Source organism: Schistocerca cancellata, chromosome 5 (genome assembly GCF_023864275.1).
Source record: "Schistocerca cancellata isolate TAMUIC-IGC-003103 chromosome 5, iqSchCanc2.1, whole genome shotgun sequence".
NCBI lineage: Eukaryota > Metazoa > Arthropoda > Insecta > Orthoptera > Acrididae > Schistocerca > Schistocerca cancellata.
Genome location: NC_064630.1, coordinates 31,736,500 through 31,752,839, shown reverse-complemented (window position 1 = coordinate 31,752,839; position 16,340 = coordinate 31,736,500). Strand labels below are relative to the sequence as shown.

The 16,340-nt window shown below is 40.4% G+C and overlaps 1 protein-coding gene across 1 annotated transcript in view; it reads right to left on the bottom strand.

Annotated features, from left to right (window-relative positions):
• LOC126188346 (uncharacterized) overlaps positions 1-16,340 on the bottom strand; it is a 204,989-nt gene that overhangs the window by 129,295 nt on the left and 59,354 nt on the right. The window contains exon 2 of the mRNA XM_049929945.1: positions 4,978-5,049. Within this exon, the coding sequence (XP_049785902.1) occupies positions 4,978-4,991 (14 nt within the window). The 5' untranslated portion in view covers positions 4,992-5,049. The remainder of the gene's footprint in view (positions 1-4,977; positions 5,050-16,340) is intronic.

Genomic DNA, 16,340 nt, shown 5'->3' with positions numbered 1-16,340 from the left:
ATAAATCAGATTCCATGCCAGTTCCCTGCACTTCTTATTATGTTTATATGACTTTCTAAATAAAGTAAGTTTGGTAAGATTAAAGGAAACTAACTTGCACCGGTCTTATGATTTGCACAATTTATGTTTTAATCAGAAAGCTCTTTCTCACTGTATTTTTGTCTGCAGGAAATCACCACGTGGAAGCGAACTGTGTAAGTGAGGTGAAAGTAAACTCTCCCTTTCCAGTGCAGTACGGGAGAGCGCGACAACATAGCTTGTGTGCGAGCTTCAGCGTGTCAACGTCTCTAGAACAGTCTTTTCAAATTTCGATCGTCCACGCAGTGTCACTTTGCAGCTAGAACGGCTTTCAGTAACGGAATTTTCCCAGCCAACTGGTGTCCACGATATCGACATAATAACAATATTAAACCGTAATCAAGCAAACAAAACATTATACATAATTAATTTTGAATACATCGTGCGATAAGACAGTGATCAATGTTATTACTAATAGTTACTATTAAAATCAGTCCTGATCACAAATTTATTTATTCTGGTAACCGGTTTTGATCACGCCTGCGGTCATCTTCAGACCAAAATGCTGTTTGAGCAGGAGCCTCCTTCTGGTGGTAAATAACTCCGTCACCAGATTAACGACCAGAAGCAGGCTCCTGCTCAAACAACATTTTGGTCTCAAGACGACCACAAGCGTCGTCGAAACAAGTTACCAGAATAAATAAATTTGCGAACAATAAATATTTTAATAGTAACTATAAGTGAAAACATTAAAGAATTTCCACTTAAGGGGCGCCTGCAGTCGAACACACCAACTCATAACCGCTGACCGTCAGTTACGCTTTGTCAGTGACGACAGATTAAAATGCAATACAAACGTAACGCATCATTTTCGGAAGCAACAGCATAGGTTGTGCAGAACCAGAACCACATAACCCTAAACACACTATCAATGTGGCCTCTAAGCGTCTATTACAAACAGCAGTAACCGACAGTAGGCTGCGGTTTTCACACTATCAGTTTGGCCTCAAGGCGCCCAATATGAACAACTGTAAAAGAAAATACGCAGCCATCTCCACACTATCAGTCTGGCCTCTAGGTGTACGTTACGAACAACAGTCCAAGAAAGAATTCAAATATCTCCACACTAACACTTGGCCTCTAGTTGTCTATTATGAACAACAGTACAAGAAAGAGAGCAGCCATCTCCACACTAACAGTCTGGGATCTAGGTATCCAATATGACAACAGTACAAGAAAATACACAGAAATCGAAACACTATCAATCTGGCGTCTAGGCATCCATTTGGAACAACGGTACAAGTAAATGAGCAGCCATTTCCACACTAATAGTCCGGCCTCTAGGTGTCCATTATGACAAATATACAAGAAAGTACACAGCCATCACCACACTAACAGTCTGGCCTCTAGGTGTCCATTACAAACAACAGTGCGAGAAAATGTGCTGGCATCACAACACGAACAATCCGGCATCTAGGTGTCCATTATGAAAAACAGTACAAGAAAGCGTGCAGCCGTGATTACAATAAGTCTGCCCTCTAGGTGTTCATTATGAACAGCGGCACAAGAAAAATACAGAGCCATCTCCACACTATCACTCTGGCCTCTAGGTGTCCATTACAAACAACAGTATAAGAAAGTATGCAGCCATTTCGACACTATCAGTCTGGCCTCTAGGTATCCATTATGAACAACAGAACAAGAGAGTGTGCAGCCATCACCGCAATAACAGTCTGGCCACTAGGTGACCATTACGGCCAGCCGGTGTGGCCGAGCAGTTCTAGGCACTTCAGTGCAAGAAAGTATACAGAAATATATACACTATGAGTCTGGCCTCAAGGCATCTATTATGAACAACAGTACAAGAAATGAGTAGCCATCTCCACAATAACAGTCTTGCCTCTAAGTATCCATTATGAACAACCGTACAAGAAAGTACACAGCAAACCCCACACTACAGTCTGACCTTTAGGCATCCATTACGAACAACAGTACAAGAAAGCGTGCAGCCATCACCACAATTATAGTCTGGTCACCAGGTGTCCATTATGAAATACAGTACAATAATGCGTGCAGCTATCTCCATACTAACAGTCTGGCCACTAGGTGTCCATTACGAACAACAGTACAAGAAAGTATGCAGCCATTTCCCCACTTTCAGTCTGGCGTCTAGGCATCCGGAACGAACAACAGTCCAAAAAAGCCTGCAGCTATCACCACAATAACAGTCTGTCCTCTAGGTGTCCATACCAGATGCAGGGTATGAGTGGTTCTAGGCGCGTCAGTCTGGAACTGTGCGATCGCTATGGGGACTGATGACCTCAGATGTTAAGTCCCATAGTGCTAAGAGCCATTTGAACCATTTTTTTAGGTGTCCATTATGAACATAAGTACAAGAAAGTGTGCAGCCATCTCCACATATCAGTCGGACCTCTAGATGACCATTAAGAACAACAGTACGGGAAACTACACAGCCATCTCATACTAACAGTTTGGCTTCTGGGCATCCATTATGAACAACAGTACAAGAAAGTACGCAGCCATCTGCACACTATCAGCCTGTCCTCTAGCCATCCATTACGAACAACAGCACAAGAAAGTACGCACTCATGTCCACACTAACAGTCTGGCTTCTAGGCATGCATTACGAACAACAGCACACGAAAGTATGCAGCCACTTTCACACTACCAGTGTGGCCTCTAGACGTGCAATACAAACATTAGTACAAAAAAGTAAGCACCCATCTCTACACTAACAGTCTGGCCTCTATGCATGCATTACAAACAACAGTACATGGAAGTGTGCAGCCATCTCCACACTATCAGTCTGGCCACTAGGCGTGCATCAATAACAACAGTACAAGAAAGTAAATGCCCATCTCCACTCAATCAGTGTGGCTTCAAAGCAGGCATTACGAACAAGAGTACACGAAAATATACAGCCATCTCCACACTATCAGTCTGGCCTTAGGCATGCATTACAAACAACAGTACAAGAAAGTATGCAGCCATCTCTACACTATCAGTGTGGCCTCTTGGCATGCATCAGGAACAACAATACTCGAAAGTATGCAGCCATATCCGCACTATCATTCTATGCTCTAGGTGTGCATTATGAAGAGTAGTACATGAAAGTATGCACTCATCTCCACACTATTAATCTGGCATCTATGCGTGCACTACAAACAACAGTACAAGAAAGTACATACCCATCTCTACACTAACAGTCTGGCCTCTATTTGTGCATTACGAACAACAGTACACGAAAGTATGCAGCCATTTTTGCACTATCAGTCTATCCTCTAGGTGTGCATTATGGACAACAGTACAAAAAAGTATGCACTCATCTGCACACTATTAGTCTGGCCTCTAGTCATGCATTAAAAACAACAGTACAAGAAGTTAAGCATCCATCTCGACATTATCAGTGCGGTCTCTAGGTGTGCATTACAAACAACAGTACAAGAAATTAAGCATCCATCTCGACACTATCAGAGTGGCCTCTAGGTGTGCATTATGAACAACAATACAAGAAAGTACACACCCATCTCTATACTATCAGTCTGTACTCTAGGTGTGCATTACAAACAACAGTACACGAAAGTATGCAACCATCTTCACACTATCAGTCTGGCCTGTAGGCATGCATTACAAACAACAGCACACGAAAGTATGCAGCCAACTCCACTCTATCAGTCTATCCTCTAGGTGTGCATTACGAACAACAGTAGAAGAAAGTAAACACTCATCTCCACACTATTAGTCTGGCCTCCATTCGTGGATTACAAAAAATAGTACAAGAATTTATGTACCCATCTCGACACTATCAGTGTGGTCTCTAGGCGTGCACTATAAAAAACAGAACATGAAAGTATGCAGCAATCTCCACACTATCAGTCTCTCCTCTAGGTGTGATTTACGAATAACAGTACAAGAAAGTATGCAGTCATATCCACACTATCAATCTGTCCTCTAGGCAGATGGGAGGCCTCTAGGCAACGCTGATAGGAGGCACTATCAGTGTTGCCTCATTCATTCACTATGAACAATACTGCAACCTTCTCCTCATTGTGTGCTTGAAGTGAGTGGTTATGGAATTAACAGGAATGGAAGCTCGATTAGTGGTGTTGGGTCCTTCACTCTAGTGATTGTCAGTTATGTCTGATGCCTGAACATTGTTGTAGAAAATATTCTAGATGGGCAGGTGCAATGTACTTTTCAGGCCTGTATTGCCACATGATCACCAGGGAGATTGGGAAGTCTTGTTCTGGATTACTGTCAGCTACAGGTGTTGAATGCTGTCTAGGGTAGCCTGAGAGCTGTGAAACACAAGGACAGGATCTTCAGTCCTGTTGTCCAGCCTTGCAGTCAACATTTCAGCGATGCGTTCGTTTTTCAAGACGATCATGCACTAGTACACTGCGCCCACTTCGTGAAAACCTTTCTTCAGGAGGCACTGCAATAACCTGTGGTATCTGCTGACATGGACACCACTGAGCACGACTACGACCAGTTGAAACTTACAGTGCATACTCGCAGGAACATCTCTCATTCACTGTCCACCGACTAGGGTTGAGGAGAAACGAATCAGCCGTCTTATGGAAAGCATACGAAGGAGGATCGAAGTATGTTACAATAGATGGGGGGAGCAACATATTTTGAGAGTCACCCAGAAGCAGATATTGATTTCACAGAAATGCAAAGATTTCCACATTCTAACAGACTGTCTTTATTTTGTTATTGGTTTGTTTTTATTTCACAGTGATGTCAATTCCTTAGTTTCATAAGGCTTTTTTTAATCACTCTCTGTTGCCCTTGAATCTACACGCAACACGTCTTCAGAAATGCAGGTGGTGCTAAACTTCTTTATGCAGTAAATAAGTATTGATCACAATGATAATGTTAATAATAATGACAATAATAATATTTGAGAAATTCCATTGTGGGCAAAATACTTACTCTTCTTCCGCCATTGTAAATTAAAACGGATTTCTTCTTGGACGTGTAGACCCTCAGGTAACTGCTACCAAACTGGAAATAAAAGAGAAATAGTATGAATGATTTCAATATGAAGCAGCAGAAAACAAATATTTTTGTTAGCTGTATTTTCCGCTAAACAGGCAGGTAACCGTTACCAATCATGAGCACAGCAGTGTATATTCAACCGTGTTAGATGTATTCAAAATAATTTTGACCGTATTGTTTGCTAATCATTTTGCGATCTTATCACTAACTTATAGACCTCTAGCAATATTTTTAACAGAAGTAAAACCTGTGAGTTACCGTCACGGTTACCGTTTCGGAAATGTTCATAGAAACTCGGAGCGTTAGAGGCTGTAGCTTGAGAGGCAATAAGCACTTAGAATCTCTTTCTAGAAAACTCGACAGTCGTGATTTGAAGTTAAACCTTTTTCATGAGCGGCATTATCACACATCACAATCCGCTTAATTTAAAATAGCTAAACTCACAATTTAAACATTTGGAGTACATATCTCATTATTTGTTGGAAGTATATGTATGTGGCATTTCCATCGAGCGTCAAATGTAGTACCTTATCTTTTCCCTATCCTGAGGTAGGGCAGAATCCTTTTGAGATCTGATGGAATGCAAAAGCTTGGTAATTTTCTGCCAAATGTCCTTGAGGTGCGCGTAGGTCAAAACAGATAATAATTGGGGATATTGGAGAGGGGATCATCAGTTCTGACAGCTGTTTCACAACCAAGTCAAGTGTTCCAAAAACCTTGGTCGGAACTAGGGTATTTATTTCGTTTCTGGCCCAGTACGTCCACATTAAAACATGAAAGCCTAAGCAACGTGTATGAGTAGTATATTTATGCCAATTATTTATTTTATTTATGCCAATTCTGGAGATGGAACCTGGATAAACTGAAAGAACCAGAGGTTGTACAGAGTTTCAGGGAGAGCATAAGGGAACAATTGACAGGGATGGGGGAAAGAAATACAGTAGAAGAAGAATGGGTAGCTTTGAGGGATGAAGTGGCGAAGACAGCAGAGGAGCAAGTAGGTAAAAAGACGAGGGCTAGTAGAAATCCTTGGGTAACAGAAGAAATATTGAATTTAATTGATGAAAGGAGAAAATATAAAAATGCAGTAAATGAAGCAGGCAAAAAGGAATACAAACGTCTCAAAAATGATATCGACAGGAAGTGCAAAATGGCTAAGCAGGGATGGCTAGAGGACAAATGTAAGGATGTAGAGGCTTATCTCACTAGGGGTAAGATAGATACTGCCTACAGGAAAATTAAAGAGACCTTTGGAGAGAAGAGAACCACTTGTATGAATATCAAGAGTTCAGATGGAAACCCAGTTCTAAGCAAAGAAGGGAAAGCAGAAAGGTGGAAAGAGTATATAGAGGTTCTATACAAGGGCGATGTACTTGAGAACAATATTATGGAAATGGAAGAGGATGTAGATGAAGATGAAATGGGAGATACGATACTGCGTGAAGAGTTTGACAGAGCACTGAAAGACCTGAGTCGAAACAAGACCCCCGGACTAGACAACATTCCATTGGAACTACTGACGGCCTTGGGAGAGCCAGTCCTGACAAAACTCTACCATCTGGTGAGCAAGATGTATGAAACAGGCGAAATACCCTCAGAATTCAAGAAGAATTTAATAATTCCATTCCCAAAGAAAGCAGGTGTTGACAGATGTCAAAATTACCGAACAATCAGTTTAATAAGCCACAGCTGCAAAATACTAACACAAATTCTTTACAGACGAATGGAAAAACTAGTAGAAGCCGACCTCGGGGAAGATCAGTTTGGATTCCGTAGAAATACTGGAACACGTGAGGCAATACTGACCTTACGACTTATCTTAGAAGAAAGATTAAGGTAAGGCAAACCTACGTTTCTAGCATTTGTAGACTTAGAGAAAGCTTTTGACAATGTTGACTGGAATACTCTCTTTCAAATTCTAAAGGTGGCAAGGGTAAAATACAGGGAGCGAAAGTCTATTTACAATTTGTACAGAAACCAGATAGCAGTTATAAGAGTCGAGGGACATGAAAGGGAAGCAGCGGTTGGGAAGGGAGTGAGACAGGGTTGTAGCCTCTCCCCGATGTTATTCAATCTGTATATTGAGCAAGCAGTGAAGGAAACAAAAGAAAAATTCGGAGTAGGTATTAAAATCCATGGAGAAGAAATAAAAACTTTGAGGTTCGCCGATGACATTGTAATTCTGTCAGAGACAGCAAAGGACTTGGAAGAGCTGTTGAACTGAATGGATGGTGTCTTGAAGGGAGGATATAAGATGAACATCAACAAAAGCAAAGCGAGGGTAATGGAATGTAGTCGAATTAAATCGGGTGATAGTGAGGGAATTAGATTAGGAAATGAGACACTTAAAGTAGTAAAGGAGTTTTGCTATTTGGGGAGCAAAATGACTGATGATGGTCGAAGTAGAGAGGATATAAAATGTAGACTGGCAATGGCAAGGAAAGCGTTTCTGAAGAAGAGAAATTTGTTAACATCGAGTATAGATTTAAGTGTCAGGAAGTCATTTCTGAAAGTATTTGTATGGAGTGTAGCCATGTATGGAAGTGAAACATGGACGATAAATAGTTTGGACAAGAAGAGAATAGAAGCTTTCGAAATGTGGTGCTACAGAAAAATGCTGAAGATTAGATCGGTAGATCACATAACTAATGAGGAAGTATTGAATAGGATTGGGGAGAAGAGAAGTTTGTGGCACAACTTGACCAGAAGAAGGGATCGGTTGGTAGGACATGTTCTGAGGCATCAAGGGATCACCAATTTAGTATTGGAGGGCAACGTGGAGGGGAAAAATCGTAGGGGAAGACCAAGAGATGAATATACTAAGCAGATTCAGAAGGATGTAGGTTGCAGTAGGTACTGGGAGATGAAGAAGCTTGCACAGGATAGAGTAGCATGGAGAGCTGAATGAAACCAGTTTCAGGACTGAAGACCGCAACAACAACAACATGAATAATCAACAAATATCTGCTTATACCGAAAAAACCGAATTCTCATGTCCTCATTTAAAAATTTACAAATCTAACATTTTATTTTTTATAAATAAGAGCCCCCAAATCTCGTTAGCCTGTACTAAAAAACACAAATTCCGATTTACTAAAAAAAACTAATAAACATTTCTCTTTATAAATAATACCTCTCAAACCTTGCCTATTTATACCATCGATTGAAATCTAAATTAAAAATCTCAGGTACATTTTAACCATAAACGTTTAAATTTTGAAATTTCAAATTTCTTTCTATATAAATAGAACCAAAAGAAAATGAGCACCAAAGCTGAGCTATTTTAAAACTTAGAAAATTATAGTCAAGGAAAATATGAATTGAATAATAAGGATTTAGGAAATTACTGTAAAGAAAATGGTTATTCAAATGTAACTAGACAAGATCTAGGAATTTATTGATTATTTCAACAAGAAACAAATAAAGAAAGAAAGGAAGAAGAGAGAACTATGATACAAAACTATAAAAGAACTTTGATCAATTTCTAAAACAGATAATTTGAAGAATGACCCCAAATTTAATTTAAAAAAATCAATCGGTCTTATTGCAAATCCTAACGACAATATTAATAACAATAATAACGATAATGAATTGAATAAAAAATCTGTAAAAGATCTTATCAAAATTTGTAAAATTAAAAATATTCTAAACTTAGAAAGAGAGCATTAATCGCTTTAGGCAAAAATAATAACAACAATAATTTGAGTAAAAAATCTTTAAATGATCTTCGTAAAATCTGTAAAATGAAAAATTTAAAAAATTGTTTAGACTTAATAAACAATAATTAATATAGAATGAAACATTCACTCTGCAGCGGAGTGTGCGCTGATACGAAATTTTCTGGCAGATTAAAACTGTTTGCCAGTCCGAAACTTTTGTGGGCAAGTGCTCTACCATCTGAGCTACCCAAGCACGTCTCACAACCCGTCCTCGCAGCGTTAATTCCGCCAGTATCACGTCTCCTACCTTCCAAACTTCACAGAAGCTCTCCTGCACATCTTGCAGTACTAGCGCTCCTGGAAGAAAGGATATTGCGGAGACATGGCTTAGCCACAGCCTGGGGGATGTTTCCAGAATGAAATTTTCACCTTGCAGCCGAGTGTGCGCTGATACGAATCTTCCTGGCAGATTAAACTTTGTGCCGGACCGAGTCTCAGTCAAAAGGACTACCGTAACCCAGGATAGGGAAAAGGTAAGGTACTGCATTTGACGCTCGATGGAAACGCCACATGCATATACTTCCAACAAATAGTGAGAGACGGGTAATATAAAATAAGTAAAAGAGCTAAGAGGGAATAATAAGAGTGGACGACTAAGAACGAAGTGCTCTGATTAAGAAGATTGTTCCTAGCGAACGTTTGTTTTAGGATAACTAGCTGCATGTAACTTCGAGGGCTGACATCTGCCGGCTTAACCGGGAGGCACACACGCATCTGTCACTACCTGTCATGGGAAAGCTATCCAATGTCTCTTACTGGACGTGTATATTCACCACCTATATCAACCTAAATAAATGATATTACATATTATTGAATCATTTTCAAAATTGGTACAGTACGTTTTGACATTCAGGAGAAGTTGTATCCAAATTTCAGCTTTATAACTATCATAGTTTCAGAGATAAAAAAATTGCTAAAAAAGTAAAAAACCGACACTCAGGAAACTAAATTCAGTTATGAAATATAATAGTTTATCCTTGGTATTTTCTAAAAACATATACAGAACTCGCAGGGTGCAGAATTAATTAATTAAGATTTTCATGTTAAAACTTTAATTATTTTTCATTTTCGTAATATAAAAATCAGACAAAATTATTATTGGTGTCCAAGATTGTTATGAGAGTATATGTGAGAGAATGAGAGTGTGTATTTGGGACATTCGTCAAATTTTAATGTTGCATTATATACCGTCTTAAGTAACCTGCAAGAGTTACGCAAACCTGTAGTGGGAAAATGTTCATAGGAATTTTACCCACTTTGCTGATGACGTATGTCTAGATGTGATTGCTATTGTAACAGAGTATCCAGAAAGTCAGGTGGAGTATTCTCTGTATCTAAAGGATATTTCCAGATTTATTGCCTTTTCGTTTGTTAAACATTACTTTAATATTTGTATATCAGAGCGACGTAGATGCGTGTGTGTAAAAGGATTGGTGCAGACCAGTTTTGGCGCGAGCATTATGATTGGCAGCGAGAGTGGTTAGTTAATCAGAATTGCGACGGTTCCCGCTCGTTACGTGATAGCTATACTGGGAGTGAGGCTGGAAGGAGGAAGTCGCTGGCTAGCTTTGAACGCGGACGGTCATGCTGCTAGTGCGACTCAAAACTATGTGTAAGATGAAGGAATACTGAGTTCCTCGTATTTGATACATGTCGTGACTAACACTGATGTAGTTACGGACAGTATTGTGAAGTTTGGAAGTTTTAGAACGTATTGTTGGCATGATATTCGTGTGTGAAAATTTGGCCTTCGTAGTATCCGCGTGGCATGTTTCAGTATTCAACCACTGAGCATTTTTGGCGAGCAATTTCTTTTTTGAAATCCACCAGAAGGATCGAATGTAATAAGTCGTGTTAGTGGTGGAATTAATGACTGTGGAAACGTTGTTTAACTCGGGTCGGTTTTGGACAGATTTCTGGCTGCTGTGCGTGCAAAATGAGTGTATCAATTGTGAACTTGACGAAAATAACCAGTAGTTTAAATGTGGACTGAACAGTACCGTTTCTTTGGTTATAAGAACAAATAAACATTTTTGTGTGGAAATTTCGCACATTATTTTCCAGAAGCCAATCAGTTATCTTACGGCCCGATAAATTTTTTATTGTCAGTTTTTCTACAGAACTTTATTTCATTTGTAGAGTTGCGCGGCCTCAGTAATTGTAGATATTAGATGGCGTTTTTTTATCAACGCTGCTTTTACATCATCTTGTAAGTATCTACGTTGCCGAGTGAATGGACATCGAGCGGACACCGTTCTGAGGTAGGTGACTTTCTAATTTGCAGCCTGCACAGCACACGGAATTTCAAACCCTGCACGCCGCAAGATGTAGTCTTTCGCCCCTACTGTGCAATCTGTACATCGAAGGAGCTGTGATGGAAATAAAAGAAAGGTTCAGGAGTGGAATTAAAATTCAAGAAGAAAGGATATCAGTGACACGATTCGCTGATGACATTGCTATCCTGAGTGAATGTGAAGAAGAATTACGTGATCTATTGAATGGAGTGAACAGTCTGACGAGTACAGAATATGGACTGAAGGTAAACCGAAGAAAAACGAAAGTAATGAGAAGTAGCAAAAATGAGAACAGCGAGCAACTGAACATCAGGACTGATGGTCACAAAGTAGATGAAGTTAAGGAATTCTACTACCTGGGCAGCAAAATAACCAATGACGGACGGAGCAAGGAGGACATCAGATGCAGACCAGCACTGGCGAAAAGGGCATTCCTGGCCAAGAGAAGTCTACTAGTATCAAACAAAGGCCTTAATTTGAGGAAGACATTCCTGAGAATGTACGTTTGGAGCACTGCGTTGTACTGTATGATAGTGAAACATGGACTGTGGTAAAACCGGAACACAAGACAATCGAAGCATTCGAGATGTGGTACTAAAGGCAAAAGTTGAAAATTAGGTGGGCTGATTAGGTAAGGAATAAGGAGGTTCCGCACAGAATCGGAGGGGAAAGGAGTATGTGGAAAACACTGACAAAGAGAAGGATGATAGGACACCTGTTGAGACATCAGGGAATGACTTCCAGACTTCCATGGTACCAGAGGGAGCTGCAGAGTGCAAAAACTGTAGAGGAGGACAGAGATTGGAATACATCCAGCAAACAGTTGAAGACGTAGGTTCCAAGTGCTACTTTGAGATGAAAAGGTTGGCACAACAGAGGAATTCGAGGCGGGCCACATCAAACCAGTCAGAAGACTGATGACTGTATATATATAGTAACTACTGCAACCTACATCCTTCTGAATACTGTATTCATCTCTTGGTCTCCCTCTACGACTTTTACCCTCCACGCTTCCCTGCAGTACTAAACTGGTGATCCCTTGATGCCTCAGAACGTGTCCTACCAACAAATCCCTTCTTGTAGTCAAGTTGCGCCACAAATAGCTCTTCTCCCCAATTCTATTCAGTACCTCTTCATTAGTTACGTGATCTACCCATTCTTTCTGTAGCACCACATTTTGAAAGCTTCTATTCTCTTCTTGTCTAAACTATTTATCGTCTATGTTTCACTTTGTAACAATAATGTACCTATAATAATTTTTTTCTTTGTGCATTTAGATAAATGTTTCTTTCTGAATTTATGTAAAATAATGTAAATATTAATTTGAATTTTTTTCCTTTTCGTGTCATGTTAAAGAAACTGTACACAACTTTTTAAATGAATGTTATTATTTATGTTAGATTTCAAGCGATTTGATAACCAAAGGAAAATGTATTTAATGTTAAAACTATTGTAAAATGTGTAAATTGTAATTTAAACACTTGGTCCATACGTAGGTAATGCATTAGAATATGTGTAGTAGAAAACCTGTGGTGAATACCCTACCTGTAGGGGCGCGGGAAAAGGTGGATGCAGGCGAGCGCGGGAAAACGCACACTGGCGCGGTTCGGCACAACGAGCTCAGTGAAACAGTCGGAGTTGAGTATCGGTCAGAGGAACATGTACTGTACCGAGGAGGCTATCTAGGAAAAGTGGATTCCATTGAGCCTCGGATGGGCCGATTCCGACGACTACTTGGCATGGCTATTTCCTCAGGCACAAAATTGGAAATATTACGACGCTAAGAAGAATGAAAGTGCCGATACTGTGAGAGCCTTAGCCGTGCTTGTATGTGTGCTGTGCTGCCCGCTATCTCGCTGCCCGCCATCCGCCGCAACTACGTGCACAGGTCAAACATTTATTTCATCTTTAGAAGTGTATCTGTGTGGACCAGTGTTGAAACTGTTCTAACTGTTCAATAATAACGTGACTTCTACCAGAATTGCCTTAGCCATCACTTATCCTTATCATTGACCTAGACAGGGTCCTTACCATATATTGTGCAACCCGAGTATCCCGAACTGAAAGTTTACAGTTAGTATTAAATTATCTGCAGATCGATCTATGCTATAAAGCAGTTTGAAAGTTAGGAGTGCAAATGTAAATGTTAGTAAAGAACAACAGTGCGATTAAATTGAAAGATAAAATTTGAATTGAGCTAGCAATGTTAGTTAATTAATTTGAGACTGAAAGAATAATAACTAATTGATTCAGTAATAAAAGGAATAAAGTAGTAATCCATAGGTTGATAATTTTGAGTGTTAATGTACCTTCAGGACTTACTAGTTTCAGCATAACGACCGTAACAGTTTCAGGGCCCCCCCCCCCCATTCTCTTGCTTATTCTTGCACATTTTGAAGTGTACTGATCAGAATTGAACAGTAAAATTAATTTCTATATTAAACCTAAGTATATTAGTGTTTTTTCCAATTTTAATAGTGACATTGTATGTGTGTTTTCAAAATTGCTGATTCTAGGGTAATCTATGCCCGATTTCATTCTGATCAATATACAAAGTGCAGCTCGTAGTAATCATTGCAGTGTGGTGTTGTGTAAGTTTAGCTCATTCAAATTAGTACAAAAGAAGAAAACCTTAGTTCAGTAGATTCTTTCTGGTTCTAAATTTTGCTATAAAACGCAACATTACTACGTTTCACTATGCTTGAATATGCTATTACTTGTACAGGGAAAAACTCACTCAATGCCTAATTAGGCTGGCGACCGTACTATTAATTATTGGTAGTATCTGCTGTGTGTACTTCTTGTCCATGCGAACGCGTAATTGTACTTTACATTTACTTGACGCATCACTGTAGTTACTGACTGAATATAAGTCCGAATTGCTTCCATTAGGTACACGCGGTCAACTTATGTACTAAATCCTTGTTTACAAGGTGAAGCCCGTGAACTTATTACAGTACAGGCTTTATTGAGCTAACGCACGTCCGGCAGGGCGGAAGTGTTACAACTTCCATACATGGCTACACTCCATGCAAATACTTTCAGAAAGGACTTCCTGATAGTTAAATCTATACTCGATGTGAACCAATTTCTCTTCTTCATTTCTACATGAGGATGCTCAAGTAATCAAGTTGTTGTCTTAAAATATTTCCCAAAGAAGCCTCGATAGGCATCACTTCAGATACCTGCACGCAAATTCTGACAATTAGACAACAGAAGTGATAGGATCGTCGCGAGTCATTGTCGGTATCTGTCTCTCTACCTTTTGTAAGCCACATGTGCCTGGGTCATTTTTATTCTGTTAATGTGACGTGCTCACTGCCTAGAGAGGCACAGCCCTCACCAGCAGCGAACGATAAGTGGTAATTTCATCTGCAGTTGCCATTTGTGTAGCCCGCCACACTACGAATTTAGAGCTCTGAGTCATAAGGAATTCATTTATCCAGGCAAGGAGTGCCTCCAGACATTGATCTAGTACCACCTCAACATTTTCATATATATATATATATATATATATATATATATATATATATATATATATAATACAGGGTGTTTCAAAAATGACCGGTATACTTGAAACAGCAATAAAAATTAAACGAGCAGCGATAGAAATACACTGTTTGTTGCAATATGCTTGGGACAACAGTACATTTTCAGGCGGACAAACTTTCGAAATTACAGTAGTTACAATTTTCAACAACAGATGGCGCTGCAAGTGATGTGGAAGATATAGAAGACAAGGCAGTCTGTGGGTGCGCCATTCTGTACGTCGTCTTTCTGCTGTAAGCGTGTGCTGTTCACAATGTGCAAGTCTGCTGTAGACAACATGGTTTATTCCTTAGAACAGAGGATTTTTCTGGTGTTGGAATTCCACCGCCTAGAACACAGTGTTGTTGCAATAAGACGAAGTTTTCAACGGAGGTTTAATGTAACCAAAGGACCGAAAAGCGATACAATAAAGGATCTGTTTGAAAAATTTCAACGGACTGGGAACGTGACGGATGAACGTGCCGGAAAGGTAGGGCGACCGCGTACGGCAACCACAGAGGGCAACGCGCAGCTAGTGCAGCAGGTGATCCGACAGCGGCCTCGGGTTTCCGTTCGCCGTGTTGCAGCTGCGGTCCAAATGACGCCGACGTCCACGTATCGTCTCGTGCGCCAGAGTTTACACCTCTATCCGTACAAAATTCAAACGCGGTAACCCCTCAGCGCCGCTACCGTTGCTGCACGAGAGACATTCGCTAACGATATAGTGCACAGTATTGATGACGGCGATATGCATGTGGGCAGCATTTGGTTTACTGACGAAGCTTATTTTTACCTGGACGGGCTCGTCAATAAACAGAACTGGTGCTTATGGGGAACCGAAAAGCCCCATGTTGCAGTCCCATCGTCCCTGCATCCTCGAAAAGTACTGGTCTGGGCCGCCATTTCTTCCAAAGGAATCATTGGCCCATTTTTCAGATCCGAAACGATTACTGCATCACGCTATCTGGACACTCTTCGTGAATTTGTGGCGGTACAAACTGCCTTAGACGACACTGCGAACACCTCGTGGTTTATGCAAGATGGTGCCCGGCCACATCGCACGGCCGACATCTTTAATTTCCTGAATGAATATTTCGATGATCGTGTGATTGCTTTGGGCTATCCGAAACATACAGGAGGCGGCGTGGATTGGTCTCCCTATTCGCCAGACATGAACCCCTGTGACTTCTTTCTGTGGGGACACTTGAAAGACCAGGTGTACCGCCAGAATCCAGAAACAATTGAACAGCTGAAACAGTACATCTCATCTGCATGTGAAGCCATTCCGCCAGACACGTTGTCAAAGGTTTCGGGTAATTTAATTCAGAGACTACGCCATATTATTGCTATGCATGGTGGATATGTGGAAAATATCGTACTATAGAGTTTCCCAGACCGCAGCGCCATCTGTTGCTGAAAATTGTAACTACTGTAATTTCGAAAGTTTGTCTGCCTGAAAATGTACTGTTGTCCCAAGCATCTTGCAACAAACGGTGTATTTCTATCGCTGCTCGTTTAGTTTTTATTGCCGTTTCAAATATACCGGTCATTTTTGAAACACCCTGTATATATATACCGAACCCAATTTAGTGTGTCTGGATGGTGGCTACTTCGTTGACCACTGTCCATTTCTCCTTCTCCTGTCCCGGTCGCGGGGGTAGGCAGGAAGAGTGACTGCCCTTCTCACCTCTCACTTGTCTGGTTTTTTTGCGGCGGTCATTTTTCGAGGTGTACTTGGTGAAAAACAATACTCTGC